Source organism: Crocuta crocuta, unplaced genomic scaffold (assembly GCF_008692635.1).
Source record: "Crocuta crocuta isolate KB4526 unplaced genomic scaffold, BGI_CrCroc_1.0 scaffold254, whole genome shotgun sequence".
In the NCBI taxonomy this organism is placed as follows: domain Eukaryota; kingdom Metazoa; phylum Chordata; class Mammalia; order Carnivora; family Hyaenidae; genus Crocuta; species Crocuta crocuta.
Window position 1 is genome coordinate 548,763 of NW_027530004.1, and position 14,134 is coordinate 562,896.

Consider the following 14,134-nt stretch of genomic DNA (forward strand, 5'->3'; position numbering starts at 1 on the left):
TAACTTTGCGGGCAGCTGAAGAAGGCTGGTGTAGAAAGACAAAAGTTCATTTCAGTAGGTAGTAACAGATGGAACCCTGCACCCTGGTATTTGCTACAGTAAAGGAAGATGGTAGACGGCAACCCTGCATCTTACTGAGGGGCAGAAGATCTGCAGTGGAGTATTCTACCACACCCAGTGCTATTTTAAAAGAAAAGCTTCCCAACTTTGATATTAACGTTTTATTGGAAAAGGTACATGAAAATCACCTACGTACACAACCCCAGGTGAACATGACCAAAAAAGCCTCCTCACACCTCCTTCTGTCGTACAAAAGCTTGACTTCTTTGGAATAATGTCTTGCCTATTCCAGCAACAGTGTCCCACTTAACTTGGTTCCTTTTCCTCCAGGCTCAAAATAAAATCGAACTCCTCTACCAAAAAAGAGGGAAAAGAAAGCAAAGAATTAGGTGGGGTGTCTCCTCTTGAATAGGGAAGTTGTGCCAGACGTTTCATATTGTTACTGAGGTAGGTTGTCACTCATTCAAAAACTATGGAGTGTTTTACTATGTACCGGGTACATAGTAATGAGTAACTCCAGACATTATTTCCTCCCTTGTGGATGTTATAGGTGAGGAAACAGGCTCAGAGAGGTTAAGTGCTGTGCCCAAGTTTAATCAATAATAAATGTGAGTTCATGGAGTCATTCTGGTATGTGAGTAAATATAGAGGAAAGGGCCCACTCTTACCTTGGGTCAAGGGCTGAACTGAGAGTCTCTGGCGACTGAAGAGAGCCATATTTTTTAAGGGGCCTCCAGTAGCTTTGTGAGCTTGGTGATGGGTTTTGAGCTCAGCCAGGGTGATGAAGCGCTTCATCATCCGAACAAACTGAACATCCACCTATGTGACAGAAGGTGTATGGGACAGAAAGACACATGCAGGTAGATTCTGTCCATTGTGTATGTTAGCTTCTTATGGGAGGTCTTATAGACAGGGGTGCTAGTGTTCCGTTCCTATTCCCAAAGCCAGGGTAACACCATCTGAGTAAGAGCTGGACTCTGTACCTTGACCTAAAGACACCCCACCCTTCTTCCTCCCCCTCTTTTTCCATTCTTTTCCTCTCATGAAATAGGAAAAAGAGTATTCTTTACCATGGACCATTTGGGGTTGTCTTCTTTGCTGGATGGGTCATAATGGGGATTGTTTTTCTCAAATTGTGTGTGGTCTGGGTAAGCTTCCTTCACAATCTGAAACCAAAACCAAGTCTCCAATCACTTGCCTGTACAGACAGCTCCATGGCCAATTTTTAATTCAGGTCTGACTTTTACTTCTGATCCTGCACATTCTTACCTCTTCTGCCTTGCTGTAGAGCCAGTGAAGGCTCAGATATCAGGAAATAATACACGGGCTAGAGCAAGCATAGGAATCAACCTTGTTTTGATAAAATCTTAAAAGTAATATTCTAAAACCAAGTATTACCGGTTATTATTGGTGCCACTGTCTTTCTACCTGCAGTTAATTTTATCCTAGTAACCTCTGGTTTGGAAGAGCTATCATCAGGCCTGTTTTTGAGTGAAAGACCAAGGCACGGAAATGAAGAGAAGTCTGTACCAGTGCGACCTGAGATGAAGGCCTTATTATAGTCCTTGTATTGAATAGGCTAGGGTGGTGACATCAGGGATGGGGAGTAGGGTACTTCTTTTTTGTTACTGATTTAAGCTGTGTTCCTTTATAGCTACATGAGTAAGTTTCCCTGAAGGGAGAGGGAATAAGACTGACGCCTATACAACTGACCTTCACAAGTCCTGCAATGCCTGGCTCTTTGCAGTTGCTATGGTAGAAGAAAGCTTCTTGCTCCAGCTTCATGGCTCGAAGGAAGTTCCGGGCCTGTCCCAGGGGAGAATAAACAAGTACTATCCTCCTCACCCACTGGAAAACACTGTTAGCAGAAATCAAGTCTGCTTTCATTAGATGAGGTTTTCTTTTCTGCAGCTTCTCCCTAACTCAGTTCAATACTTGACTTTGCCAAGACACCCAGACTTGTATCCAGACCCTGGCCACAACACAGACCAGTTTGCAAACTGCATGCAAAGTAATGAAGGTATTTTTTAATACATTTTCAGTTTTGTGACCTCAGGGAAAAAAACCAACATTGGTTAAGAGATTTTGCTACTGAGTAAGTCATGGAAGGAGGCAGGAGTTTACCCAACACCTGGGTCTCAGGCCCTGCTTTTACCCTCTTACCTGGTAGTTGCGAACACCATCCCAGCATGCCGTCTGCTTGGGCTGTGCTTTAAGATCCTCGATGCTGAACTAGGCAACAGGAAATGAATCCATTCATTAAACAATTTGGGGCCAAACTGGAAATATATGGAAGTAGATCATTTCTTCCCCTACACTGACGGTGCTTCTAGCTCTAGTGGGAGTATGTAGTTTATGGGGAAGTAGTTCCACAAAGCCACTTCTGTTGGGCAAGTGTATGTAAGCCTTGTGTTACCTTTGTAAACCTTTGTCAACCAATTAGTTGACTGGATAATCCAGATGATAAAGTCATCTGTTGGTTATTTGTATTTCACTCATTAAAGTAATACATCTTTCTTCTATAATATTTGTTTTCTCCAAGCTACTATTAAAATTGGTTTAAATTAATTCACTGAATATATACTAACTGTTGGCAGAGAGATATGTAGGAGCATGGCAGGTGGCAAGAGTAAGGGCACCTAAGATTGAAATGTTGCCCAGGTCTGGGTTGGCAAACTATAGCTTTTAGGTCTGATTTTGTAAATGGTTTTATTGAAATACACCCATACCATTTATTTACATGTTGTCCATAACCACTTTCTTGCAACAGCAACAAGAAGACCTGAAAACCTAAAATTTTTATTATATGGCCTTTTATGAAAAGTTAACCACTCCTGGCCCTAACTAGAAGATTCACAAAACAGTTGCTGGTAATAAACCTTGATGATTTTATTCCTTATCTTCTTATCTTGTCCTTAACTCTACCCTTCAGAGAAGCTGGTGGACTCTGTGGTGTCCCATATTTATTTCTTATCTAAAAAAACTGCTTGAAGGGATTAAAGACGGGTACCTGGTCTCACCTTCACATCTACACCTTTCTCTAGTCGGCTTTCTGGCTCTGACTTCATCAGCCAGTAACTACTTAGATTCTTCCCACAGTTTTTAGAGGCTGAAGTCTCCTGAGGGTTGGCGTTAACCACTTTAGACGATGCCCCTGCTAGGTTCTTAGTCTTGGTATGTTTTTCTGCTGGCCCCTTGTTGTCTGCAATAGAAGCAAACAGAAGAAACTGGTCATGCTGGCTGAGAAGTAATGTTTCATTGTGGGGAAAGCACATAGTTTGGAGTTAGACCTGGATTCAAATCCTGGAATCTGTCAATTACTAGCAGTAGCAGCTCAATTGCTGAACTTCAGTTTATCTATAAAAATGGGACAAGAATGCCCATCTTCACAGGGTATTTTCTGGATTATCCATTCAGTGGGATAGGAATACCTTACATGGTTGTGGGTTAGGACTGACAGTCCTGGCAGAGTCCTGGCTTCTATTAAGTAATTTCCTTTCTTTACCTCACTCTCTCCAGTGCCTTGCTGAGGCTATTTCTCTCCAGTGAGGAAACTGAGCACCTACTCCACAGAGATGTTTTGGAGATTAAATAAGATAGTGCAAACAATGGCCTTAGAACATGCCTGGCATTATAATAAATTCTCAATAAATATTAGCTGTTATTATCATTATCATCTCATCGTTCTTTCTTGTTTGCTCACTGTGCTTTGTGGCCTGCCTCCTTTCAGCTCCTTGAAGGTGCCAGAAGTTGGATAAAACAGCTAGTTCTTGACTTTGTAGACATGCAGAGATGACTTTATCCTAAGAGAATTAGAAAAAATGTTCCTGGAACATATTAGGCACTCAACAGCTAACAGTTGTTAAATTCTTAGACCCTAAGCTCTCTGTTACCCTAACAGTAACTCAGTTAATCTATATAATGTATAAAATATTCTGTTCATCTGCTAAATGTGTCGCAGATTACACATTTTAGTAAACAGTATAATTAAGAACTGTCTCCTGGTCTATCTGGATCCATCCTTACTGACTGTACCATACTGTCTCCGAATTGAGTCCCATCTCTCCTACATAATTCCTCATTAAGTATTATGTATGGGTGTCTAGTACTCAGAACCTCCCTAGCCTAGTTGATCAGGTGGTCCCTTTGGAGGTAAGCACACTGCAAATATCATTAAGTGCTGTGAAGTAACACAATGTATTGTAGTCAATCTGGAGCCTCTGCCATTCCCAAAAGTACGTTCTCCATCTTCCATTGCTTTGTTTCTGCTCTAAATCTACTTAGAATTCCATTCATTCTTGTGAATATAAAAATGTCATCCCATTTTCTTTCCAGTGGAAAGCCTTCCCATTCTTTAAAGCTAGACTCAAGTTCCACTTCCGTTTCCGGTGTTCCTTCCTGCTCTCACACCCTTAGCCATCCAGTTTCCTAGACCTTTCCACTTATATCTGTTTGCATTTTCCATGACAGCAGAACTGTATATTCTTTTTTTAAATTTTTTTAATGTTTTATTTATTTTTGAGAGAGCAAGCGGGAGCGGCAGCTGGGGAGGGACAGAGAGAGTGGGAGACAGAAGATCTGAAGCGGGATCTGCGCTGTCGGCAGCAAGCCCTATGCGGGGCTCAAGCTCACAAACTGTGAGATCATGACCTGAGCCAATGTCTGACGCTCAGTGAACTGAGCCACCCAGCAGAACTGTATGCTCTTGACCTTGGTACAAGTCACTTGTATCCACAGCAAAGAAGTATTGCTTCAGTGAGCAAACAAGAGGCTTGGGGATAAGCTTGGGGTAAGAATAAAGAAGATGGAGGGCAATTAGGAATAACATAACACAAAGTCCACAGGAGGATTCTTGCCACAGGCAGGGAGTTTAAAGTGGGCGGTATGAAACTGGCCCTAGTGAAATTAGAGCCCCCTTTTTGCAGCCTAGGTTCAGCTCACCTGGCCCAGCAGCCTCGGCAGTCCCAGCCAGCCTCTTCCGGGGTTTTGGCATGGTTCCCCTGCGAGGGCTGAAGTGCAGAGGATTCTGGAATCAACGGAGAATACAGGAGGCAACTCTGAATCTGCCCCCAGAAACCTCTGCAAAGCAAGATGCAGACAATGAGAGGAAGCAAGTCTCAGCCCCGGGAGTCTTTTGCGGAGAAAACAGGCACCTGGACTTGGGCCCGTCAAACCCTTGCCCCAGTTATCTACCAATAATTTCACCTTGCATAACCTGCCGCTGAAGTCTTTTCGGTTCGTAAACTGATCCTTCTCCCATTTATTCACCATTCTCCCACGAAACTGACCTAACGGCTCAGCAGACGCAACCTTCAGCCAACCTCCCCAGGCGCCATAACCAGAGGCACTGCGTCGCAGCCTCCAGCACGGAGTAGGACCTGGCTCTGGTGCGCCTAGACTCCGGCATCTCTGGGAGTTGTAGTCCTGCTTCTGAAGCAGGTCCCCCTGAATCCTGGCTGTGAGGACCGCTGGATGCACTACAACTCCCAGGGTGCACTGCGAGACCGGCCCTGGTTGTAGCTAGTGTTACCCACTTGCAGCTTCTGGCTGGAGCAAAGGCGGCTATGTTGCGGAGCAGCTGCCGGCGGTTGGGAGGGCGATTCGTCTGCCTGCGCCGTCGTCTGCAGGCCTCCGCCCAGAGCGGCCACCGGACCTTGGTCTCCTGTATCGATCGTAAGTCTCACCCCGGAGGTGTAGGTGTCCGGGCCCCGGACGCGGAGGGAGTGCCATGGTCTGCGCGCCTGTAGAGCGCATTTTCACCCCCTGGATCGTTGCGGAGGGTCACCGGGGGCCATCACCCCCAGGCCCACCTGCCAGCTCCCGAGTCGGCCTCAGTCGCTGGCCGGTCTCCCCATCCCGTCCACCTGGCTGGCTTCCCTGGCCGCCCTCCACTCTCTGCTGTTTCCATCTTTATCGCCCCTGGCCCTTGTCTATTACCCTTCACCCCATGCCCTCAGTGGATGGGAAGCCAGGAGTCCGAACTTGTGCTCCAGGCGGTCCGCTGGCTCTTAAGCCTCCTGCCTACTTCACAGGGGCCCTCTGAAGATATATTAAGATAGGAAAATACTTTGTAGTTACAGCTTAATCTTTGCTGCTGCTGCTCTTTGTTAATTGTTCAAATCTCCTTAAACGTATTGGTATTATCAATGTCTTGATACCACATTTAATAAGTTTACTTGTGAAAACAGTAACTAAGGGTTTTACAATTATCCTCCCAACTCTGAGGTAGATTCTGTTACTATCCCTGCTTCCTGATAAGGAGTGGATGCATAGAGAGGTGCAGAAACTTGTGACTTTGTTTCATTTTATTTTGTTTTAATCACAGGTCATTTAAGGTCATAAAAGTAGTAAGAATGTAAAAAGCCTGGTGCTGGTTGTGTTAGGTGAAGGAACGTTCCTTCCTTAACTGATACAAGATTTGCTCACGTAAATTGTATGACTTAACACCTAAAGCCTTTTATTGTTGAAATTCCTGCGGGGAAAATAATTATTATTGCAAGTGGGAAACTACCAGAACTGACAGACCCAAATGTTTTTAGGTACCAGACAAAAAATTTGGATGTGAGGAACAGGGAGTGATGGGGGCCTAGGCTGATTAGGGATAGATCCCCAGCCACTTTGTGATTCTAACCATGTTTTGTCTTCTGGGGGGAAAAAAAAGCTTTTGAATAAATGACACTTTTTAATTATAGAATAGGTGATGAATCCCTCAGATTACACCCAGGATCTATAATATAGACTAGTATACAATACTGTTTTCTTCTCCATGTCCTAAAACTCCTTCACAAGGTGCTGCCCTGTTCTAGCAACTAGAATTTGGTAAAGAATGTCACCCTTGCTGATACCAAAGGAGGTAAGGAGTTGTTCTGGCAACAAATAGATTAAATATTAAATACGTTAATATTAAATATTAAATAACAAATAAGTTAAATATGTTGGAGTACTTCCAGCAGCTAGTTGTATAACTTCAACCAATGAGGTACTTTTTCACCTTTTTTAAAAAAAAGTATCAATCGGTAAAATTAAAGGAAATTGTCCTTTAATGTATCATTCCACATATTAGAATATCAAGTTAATGGGAGTGATTAACAAATATTTCTTTGTTAATATAATATTTGTAATTAAATATAATATTTTAATAAGTGAAAAAGTATTAAGATGTTAATCATTTTTGATTAATGACTAAGACATTAACAATGAAGACATCTCTTATCTTGATGTGTAAGAAAAATGCTGTCCCAACTTCATGGTTCTTTGTCTTGGCAATAACTTTCCCTGACCGCTGTCCTGAAACTGAATGTCTTGCCCACAGCTTCCTTGGGACTAAATGAAGAGCAGAAGGAATTTCAGAAAGTGGCCTTTGACTTTGCTGCCCGGGAGATGGCACCACATATGGCAGAGTGGGACCAAAAGGTGGGAGTTCTCTTTTCTATCGCTAGATGTTCCAACAAATGCCTCATATGGTGACCTTTATTTTGACCTCCTTGTAGTCCTGACTCTTCAGTGTTTATTCTCCATGCAGAACTCTTACTACAGATGAGAGTACTGATAATGGTGTGATTCCTTTCTCAGAAAGCATCCTCATCATCTTATAGGGACCAGTTTTTTAATTAATCAATTAATTAATTATTTAAAATGTTTATTTATTTTGAGAGAGTGCGTGCGAGTCAGGGAGGGGCAAAGAGTGAGGGAGAGAAAAAATCCCAAGCAGGTTCTGGACTGTCAGCTAATGTGGAGCTCCATCTCCCCATTATGAGTTCATGACCTGAGCCAGACTCAAGAGTTGGGCACTTAACTGGCTGAGCCACCCAGGTGCCCCAAGACCAGTAATTTTTTAATTGTACAAAGATTTTATACTCTTAAAACCAAAGCAGTCCAACTGATAATAAAAAGAAACTTTTGGGGCACCTGGGTGGCTCAGTCGGTTAAGCGTCCGACTTCAGTTCAGGTCATGGTCTCGCGGTTTGTGGGTTCGAGCCCCGCATCGGGCTCTGTGCTGACAGCTAGCTCAGAGCCTGGAGCCTGTCATCGGATTCTGTGTCTCCCTCTCTTTCTGTCCCTCTCCTGCTCATACTGTCTCTCTCTCAAAAATAAATAAAACATTAAAATAATTTAAAAAAAAAAAAAGAAACTTTAATACTAGAAAACCAGTACTTATAGAATGCATTTTAACAGCTATAGGTAACAAACAGCCTGTTCAGTTAAGGGAATACTACACTCTCCCCAATGCAAACATCTTAATCCTTCATTGTGCCCTTTAAAGAAAAGTCCGTCTGTGACTCATTTACTGATGACCCTGTTTTCTTTTGTACATAGGAACTGTTCCCAGTGGACGCGATGCGGAAGGCTGCTCAGCTAGGCTTTGGGGGGGTCTACGTACGAACAGACGTAGGTGGATCTGGACTATCCCGGCTCGATACATCTGTCATCTTTGAAGCCTTGGCTACAGGTTGTACCAGCACCACAGCCTATATAAGCATCCACAAGTGAGTGCCAAAGCTCGGTGAGCACACTGAAGTGCTAGTACGGGTTGACTAGGAAATTTCAGATAAAGAGGGAAAAGTTCATCTTTGAAGGTTGACTACCGTTGAGGAACTGACTGTAAAACTTCACACTAGGTCTGCTATTGCCTCTTGGACTTGAATCTGTCATGTTATATATTGCTTAGAGAATGAGGTCAGTCAGCCTTCTCTCAAATCCTAGATTGAGCTGAAACCAAATAGACTTCTCTAGGACAGTGGTCAGAGTCCTCATCCCTTCTTTCTCAACCGAAAGACAAAGTCTCCAGGAATTTGCAAAAGTACATATATAACTCTTTGATTTTTAGGGACCTCATTGAACCTAACTAGAAGTAGCATGAAATCCAATTGAAATACCTTGGCCCTGATTATCCATGTGTGGTATGTGTTCCAGGAATATGTTTTAACCTAGGCCTTTCCTTTAAAGTTGAATTTTCTCAGTGGCAGCTCTTTTCTTCCCACTCTCTTCACTCTGATTTACTGCCTGTGTTCTCCTTCCCCAGACCTTCCCCGTTGAGATGTCCTTTTCTCTGTATTAACTCTGTCATTGCTGTTTCTTTTTTTTTTTTTTCTTTTTTGGTCTTTTATTTTTTTGATGTACCTGTCAGCATGTGTGTCTGGATGATCGATACGTTTGGAAATGAGGAACAGAGGCACAAATTTTGCCCACCGCTCTGTACCATGGAGAAGTTTGCTTCCTACTGCCTCACCGAACCAGGTGGGTTTGCCACATTGCCAGCGAGACAAATCAGGAGACACTGCTCAGGCAAAATCACTGAGCACTTCTTCTCAGCCTGTTGACACATATAACTCCTATTTACCGTGAGGTTCAGTCATGGCATAGCACACTCCCATGGCCTGATATCACAAGACTCAGAGGCCTGTAGGCCAGAGTCTCTCCAGGCTGTAGACTGGAACTTCCTTGTAGGAGGCTCATGCCAAACCAGTGTCCTGGGAGATGGAAAATGGTCAGATTGCTGTGTACCGTTTTTACCAAATACAGAGAATCCCTTTAGCTGTCTACATTTCAGAGTAGGAAATGCTGAGCTCTTTGTTGTAAGGGAAGATTTCCTTGGAAGTGTAGCTGTGCTGGATCTCCCTTAACTTCACTGAATTTCTCTCCCACCCTCTTTGCTTCCTTTTGATCCCTGCCTTAGGAAGTGGCAGCGATGCTGCCTCCCTTTTGACCTCAGCGAAACGACAAGGAGATCATTACATCCTCAATGGCTCCAAGGTACCAGCATGCCCCCTTATGGAAAACTTGGAGATTGTTCCCATCTTTCTGCTGATATTACCTAGATCCTTGCTATCTGTGAGTTAATATTTTCTAGGACTTGAACATGTTGGGTAGAGAACCTCTGACCTGTTTCCCTTTATTAACCTTCATTTTCTCTCTCTTTTTCTTTTTAAGTTCATGTATTTATTTTGAGAGTGGGGGAGAGAGCGCCAGTAGGGGAGGGGCAGAGGGAGAGAGACTCCCAAGCACACTCCATGCTCAGTGAGGAGCCCAACACCGGGCTCCGTCTCACTGACGGTGAGATCATGGGCTGATCAAGATTCAATCACTTAACCGACTGAGCCTCACAGATGGCCCGCTTTCTCTTTCTTCTGATCGGAGTCCAGATAATTTCACTCACTTTTGTCTGTCGTTTTTATAGTGTCATCAGGTAGATCCCCGAATCCCCAGTCAACACAGGTTCTTTTTACCCCTTCTTCATTTCTCTGTATCATCATATACCTCTTAGCAACCTACTAGAGAGGACCCTAATTGTTTTCCCAGTTGTTAGGCTACAGGAATGCATGTGTTTTCTGATTCTTGTGCACCCCCTCTCCAACCACCAGGCCTTTATCAGTGGTGGAGGTGAATCAGACATCTATGTAGTCATGTGCCGAACAGGAGGACCAGGCCCCAAAGGCATCTCGTGTATAGTTGTTGAAAAGGGGACCCCTGGCCTCAGCTTTGGCAAGAAGGAAAAAAAGGTGAGTGGCTAATGGACATGAAGCAATTCAAGGTCAAGCAATTAAAGAATCTGCCAGACTGACCTCTGTTCTATTTGTTCTCATTGAGTAGGTTCACATACTTTTTGACCTGTGTTTTTTTTTTAATTTAATTTTTTTAAAGTTTATTTATTTTTGAGAGAGAGAGAGAGAGAAAGAGTGCGATCCAGGGGAGAGGCAGAGAGAGAGGTAGAGAGAGAATCTCAAGCAGGCTCCACACTGTTAGCACAGAACCCAATGCAGGGCTTGAACTCACAAACCGCAAGGTCATGATCTAAGCCAGAATCGAGAGTTGGACACTTAACTGACTGAGCCACCCAGCCACAGCCCCTAACCTGAGTTTCTTGTCCAAATTCCTGTTTTCGTGCATTCTTTTATCCCAGGAAGAAATACTTAGAGAAGATCTGTTGATGACTAGAAGTCTCAGAAATGAAAAGCGTTATCAGCCACTTTTCTTCTATAAAACTCACTGCTGATGATTGTGGGCATTTCAATAATGTAAGAAGGAGAGTGTTTCCATAGGTGCTTTGGAAAGACATTTCTAGGATTAAGAATCCCCCAGCCAGGGACTGCGGGTCTCCTTGCAGCGGCGGCAACTCCAGAGCAGAGTAGGAACTACAGTGGCCAGAGTCATGGCAGGACAAGCGTTTAGAAAGTTTCTTCCCCTCTTTGACCGAGTTTTAGTTGAAAGGAGTGCAGCCAAAACTGTAACCAAAGGAGGCATTATGCTTCCAGAAAAATCTCAAGGTAAAGTTTTGCAATCAACTGTAGTAGCTGTTGGATCAGACTCTAAAGGAAAGGGTGGAGAAATTCAGCCAGTCAGTGTGAAAGTTGGAGATAAAGTTCTTCTCCCAGAATATGGAGGCACCAAAGTAGTTCTAGATGACAAGGATTATTTCTTATTTAGAGATGGTGACATTCTCAGAAAGTATGTAGACTGAAATAAATCATTATTGAAATAGCCTGAAGTGAAGCTGCCCATTTCAGTGAAGCTGTGAAATCTTTCATCATGTAAATAATTTTAATGTCTCTCTTTTATAATAAACTAACAATATCCAAACTAATATATCCAGTGTCTCTAAAATTTAGTTGTAGTGTGCTGATAGAAATATTACCAAATAAAAACGCATAAATGAGTGGTTAAAAAAAAAAAAAGAATCCCCTAGCCAGGCCATGAACAGTAAAACTGTGATTACATAACTGTAGCCGGTGGTAAGATGAGACCATTCAGATTTGTTAGGGCAGGTGAACAGAATTGTCATCTGCCTCCAATATATACTGTTATAGTTAGGACTTTGGGGGAGAAGTCAGGTAATGAAATGACCAGTAAATATACTTCGTTTATAGCTCCTACGCTTTCCATATTTCCCTTCATGAGCCTTCCTGATATTTTATAAACTGCCAAAGAGTCAGAGGTCTTAGTGCCCCTTCTCTTTTACAGGATAGTAGGTTTTTACTAGATTCCCGCTATGTACAAATCCTGATGTTGGCCCCTGGGCTGGGGAGGATACAAAAGTCACTCCTAGCCTTGTCTGAAATTATAAGACATATGCTGTCTTATGTTAATCAGGTATCTAAGCTGTATATGTGAAGATATACAGCTAAAGATTATCTTAATTCTAGGAATGTCTGCTTTGGGTCATAGGACATAGACTGACTTACATAGTCTGACACATAATTTTACAGGATCGAGTTATGCTGATTCAGGTTGTCTGTGCTTATAAAGGTAGTGATGATTGTTTCCACACACAAAGGTAGTATCCACCTCAGTATTTGTGGTATCTGTTGACAGAGTACCACAGCTATCAGGTGTAGTGCCTAAAGAAAAGTTGCAAATAAGTTCCAGAAGCAAAAAGTGTATCTTTTCTTCCCTTCATTTTCTATTTTCCCTCACTTTTTAAGTGCATGCATTTTCCTTTTCTGTTTTCATTTTTAATTATTAGTTTTGCTTCATATATGTTTTAACGTAAGGGATATCTGGAAGGACATCTCTTTATTCATTCGACAGCTGGTGAGTGCCCACTGTCTGCCAAGCATTCTTTTAAACAGTAGGGGTGGAGCAGTGAACAGAGACAAGATCTGCCCCCATGCAATTAACCTTTCAGCAAGCAAGGACAAGCCACAGACAGATGAATAAGCAGTATGCCTGCTGGAAGTGTTCTGTGCTACAGAGGAGATAAAACAGGTTGATAGGATACTGATTGAGGAGAGCTTGAGAGCTTCTACAATAGACCTGGACTCTGAGAAGTCATGGCTTTTGAGATGAGATCCCAAGTATATTAGAGGGATCAACCATAGGAAAAACTCTGGGCAGAGACAACAAATAGACAGATGGTCTATTTGGGAAACAAACAAACAAAAATGTTCAGTATGGCCTAGGGAAGTGAGCAAAGAATTCTGTAGGATGAAATTGGACAGCAGGTGAACCAAGATGGCGGCTCCCGTGGATCTGGAATTGAAGAAGGCCTTCACAGAGCTTCAAGCCAAAGTTATTGACACTCAACAGAAGGTGAAGCTTGCAGACATACAGATTGAACAGCTAAACAGAACGAAAAAGCATGCACATCTTACAGATACAGAGATTATGACTTTGATAGACGAGACTAACATGTATGAAGGTGTGGGAAGAATGTCTATTCTTCAGTCCAAGGAGGTAATTCACAATCAGCTGTTAGAGAAACAGAAAATAGCAGAAGAAAAAATTAAAGAATTGGAACAGAAAAAATTCTACCCGGAGAGGAGTGTCAAGGAAGCTGAGGACAACATCCAGGAGATGCTGATGGCACGAAGGGCACAGTAGGAAACCTCTAGTGAAAGCATCCTGCCCCGTTTCATTCCTGGCAAGGGCAGAGAGCCCCGAATGGGGAAATACCCTCTCTTCTGCCCTGATCGACTTTTTATTTGAATGATCTGGTAACCCTGTGTTTTCTACTTCACCCTGATCCCTTTCTGATCCTGGCTTTGCCTGCCACCCTGCCCTACAGGAGAGGGAAGATGGGAGCCAGAGAGATAGGGGAGCTCTGCCCAAACCTACTACTAGTTATACTGGTTAGACCAATAAAAGGAATCTGTTCCCCCACCCGCTCTAAGTCTGCCTTTCTTGAGAATGGAGGGCCAGAGAGGCAGAGGCTTTCAACCTTAGCTCCTCCCTGACCTGTCCTCCTCCAGAGCTTTGGCTCTGTTCCTCTTGCATTGAAGCCTTTGCTGGTTCTTTTTTTCCTTTCTGTTCCTTTGAGTAAATCCTCCTACTTCTGAGTGTTCATGCAGATCAGGAAGAAGGAAGACCAAGGCATAGCTGAATTTAAGTCAACCTTAGTGGCATTCTGCCTAAAGATTCCTTCCGTGCTTCCTCCCATATGTTCCATAAGAAAATGTAGTTTCAGACGGTCTCCTGGTGGACAGTACAATCCTAAGGCTGCCTAGAGGCTTAGTTGCAGTGGTGTGCTGGAGCTGGCTTGTACTGGCTCGGGAGAGCCAATTATTAAAAATCAAGTTATGTAAATATATTTAAAATAAGGGTAATAAATATTCAGATTTGCCCCTTCCTAATTACTAAA

At 43.1% G+C, this 14,134-nt stretch overlaps 2 protein-coding genes and 2 pseudogenes across 3 annotated transcripts in view; 3 read left to right on the plus strand and 1 right to left on the minus strand.

Moving 5' to 3' along the window:
• Positions 1 to 206: 206 nt before the first annotated feature.
• On the minus strand, positions 207 to 5,425 carry THYN1 (thymocyte nuclear protein 1). The gene is made up of 8 exons (XM_077763698.1): positions 5,349 to 5,425; positions 5,002 to 5,139; positions 3,081 to 3,262; positions 2,224 to 2,292; positions 1,774 to 1,866; positions 1,131 to 1,226; positions 729 to 879; positions 207 to 413 (listed from the first exon to the last, which is right to left on the minus strand). Exons 2-8 carry the CDS (start codon positions 5,051 to 5,053, stop codon positions 367 to 369), a joined length of 690 nt encoding a protein of 229 aa, XP_077619824.1. The 5' UTR covers positions 5,054 to 5,139; positions 5,349 to 5,425; the 3' UTR covers positions 207 to 366.
• A 100-nt stretch (positions 5,426 to 5,525) lies between these two features.
• Positions 5,526 to 14,134, plus strand: part of ACAD8 (acyl-CoA dehydrogenase family member 8) — a 17,307-nt gene continuing 8,698 nt past the window's right edge. For both annotated transcript variants that reach the window (XM_077763696.1, XM_077763697.1), the window contains exons 1-6: positions 5,526 to 5,733; positions 7,373 to 7,473; positions 8,377 to 8,546; positions 9,188 to 9,297; positions 9,737 to 9,813; positions 10,422 to 10,559. In XM_077763696.1, the coding sequence (XP_077619822.1) occupies positions 5,625 to 5,733; positions 7,373 to 7,473; positions 8,377 to 8,546; positions 9,188 to 9,297; positions 9,737 to 9,813; positions 10,422 to 10,559 (705 nt within the window). In that variant the 5' untranslated portion in view covers positions 5,526 to 5,624. The remainder of the gene's footprint in view (positions 5,734 to 7,372; positions 7,474 to 8,376; positions 8,547 to 9,187; positions 9,298 to 9,736; positions 9,814 to 10,421; positions 10,560 to 14,134) is intronic.
• LOC144231260 (10 kDa heat shock protein, mitochondrial pseudogene) lies at positions 11,128 to 11,554 on the plus strand (annotated as a pseudogene).
• Positions 12,860 to 13,656, plus strand: LOC144231262 (prefoldin subunit 1 pseudogene; annotated as a pseudogene).